At 73.1% G+C, this 1,013-nt stretch overlaps 2 protein-coding genes across 2 annotated transcripts; one reads left to right on the top strand and one right to left on the bottom strand.

Moving 5' to 3' along the window:
* Positions 1 to 21: 21 nt before the first annotated feature.
* On the bottom strand, positions 22 to 503 carry MNEG_16385 (hypothetical protein; the record flags this gene model as incomplete). Its single annotated transcript, XM_014035145.1, has 2 exons — positions 22 to 391; positions 451 to 503. The coding sequence occupies 2 exons, from the start codon at positions 501 to 503 to the stop codon at positions 22 to 24; spliced, it is 423 nt and encodes a 140-aa protein (XP_013890599.1).
* Positions 504 to 575: 72 nt separating this feature from the next.
* Positions 576 to 797, top strand: MNEG_16384 (hypothetical protein; the record flags this gene model as incomplete). Its single annotated transcript, XM_014035144.1, has 2 exons — positions 576 to 584; positions 654 to 797. 2 exons carry the CDS (start codon positions 576 to 578, stop codon positions 795 to 797), a joined length of 153 nt encoding a protein of 50 aa, XP_013890598.1.
* Between the last annotated feature and the right edge of the window lie 216 nt (positions 798 to 1,013).

The raw sequence follows: 1,013 nt of genomic DNA, 5'->3' as shown, positions 1-1,013 counted from the left end.
GGGGGGGGGGGGGGGGCGCCGTCAGCAGCTGGGGTTGACCACGATCAGGCCCCGCAGCTTGTGCTGGCGCAGCTTGACCCCCGCCATCGTCAGCAGCCGCCGCGACGCCACATAGCCCGCGTCGGGCGCCCCAACCGCCACGTGCGCCGCGGCGGCCCCGCCGCCGCCGCCGCCGCCGCCACCGCTGCTGCTGCTGCGCCTGCCGCTGTTGGCGCCGTTGCCGCCGCCGCCGCCACCGCCGAGCGTGGGGAATGCAAACGCCTCCTCTTCCAGGGCCTCGTCCCCGCCGTGGGCCCCAGCCGCGCGGCGGGCGGCCCCCGCCGCCGCAGCGGCGTCGCCGCCCGCGGGGCCGCCGCTGCCATCGCCGCTGCCATCGCCGCTGCTGCTGTCGCTGCAGCCGTCGCCGTTGAGGGGCGCGGTGAGGGCGGGGTGGTGCTTCACTGACTCAACCTTGGACTGGGGGTGGTGGTAAGCAGGGGTAGGGGCAGGAGCAGGGGCAACATGGATGAGAGGGGTTGGGAGCACGGAGGGCGGCAAGCAGCGTGGCGTTGCATCGAGCCCAGGGCCTCCGTGTGATGTTGCTGGTGTGGTCGGGACGTGTTACCGTGTTCACAGGGCCTCGCCCACCGATTCCTACCACCCCGTGGCCACAGCAGCGGCAGCAGCAGCGGCAGCAGCAGCGGCAGCAGCAGCAGCAGCAGCAGCAGCAGCAGCAGCAGCAGCAGCAGCGGCAGCAGCAGCAACAGCAGCGGCGGCGGCGGCGGCAGCAGCAGCAGCAGCACCGGCGGCGACAGTGATGTCCCCGCCCTTGCCAAAGGCGGCACGTGACCCCGTCTTCCGGGTCTGTCGCCGTCCAGGAGCAGCGGGCCGGCTGTTGGTGCACGCCCTCACCTCGTGATACACGACCTCCTGAATGCCCGCCTGGATCAGCAGCTTGGCGCACTCATTGCAGGGGAACATCGTCACAAACACGCGCTGGGGTGGGTGGGTGCGGGGGTCGGGGTGTGTGGGGC

This window comes from Monoraphidium neglectum (assembly GCF_000611645.1).
Source record: "Monoraphidium neglectum strain SAG 48.87 unplaced genomic scaffold scaffold06311, whole genome shotgun sequence".
Classification (NCBI taxonomy): Eukaryota; Viridiplantae; Chlorophyta; class Chlorophyceae; order Sphaeropleales; family Selenastraceae; genus Monoraphidium; species Monoraphidium neglectum.
This window is presented reverse-complemented; position numbering and strand designations above follow the sequence as displayed.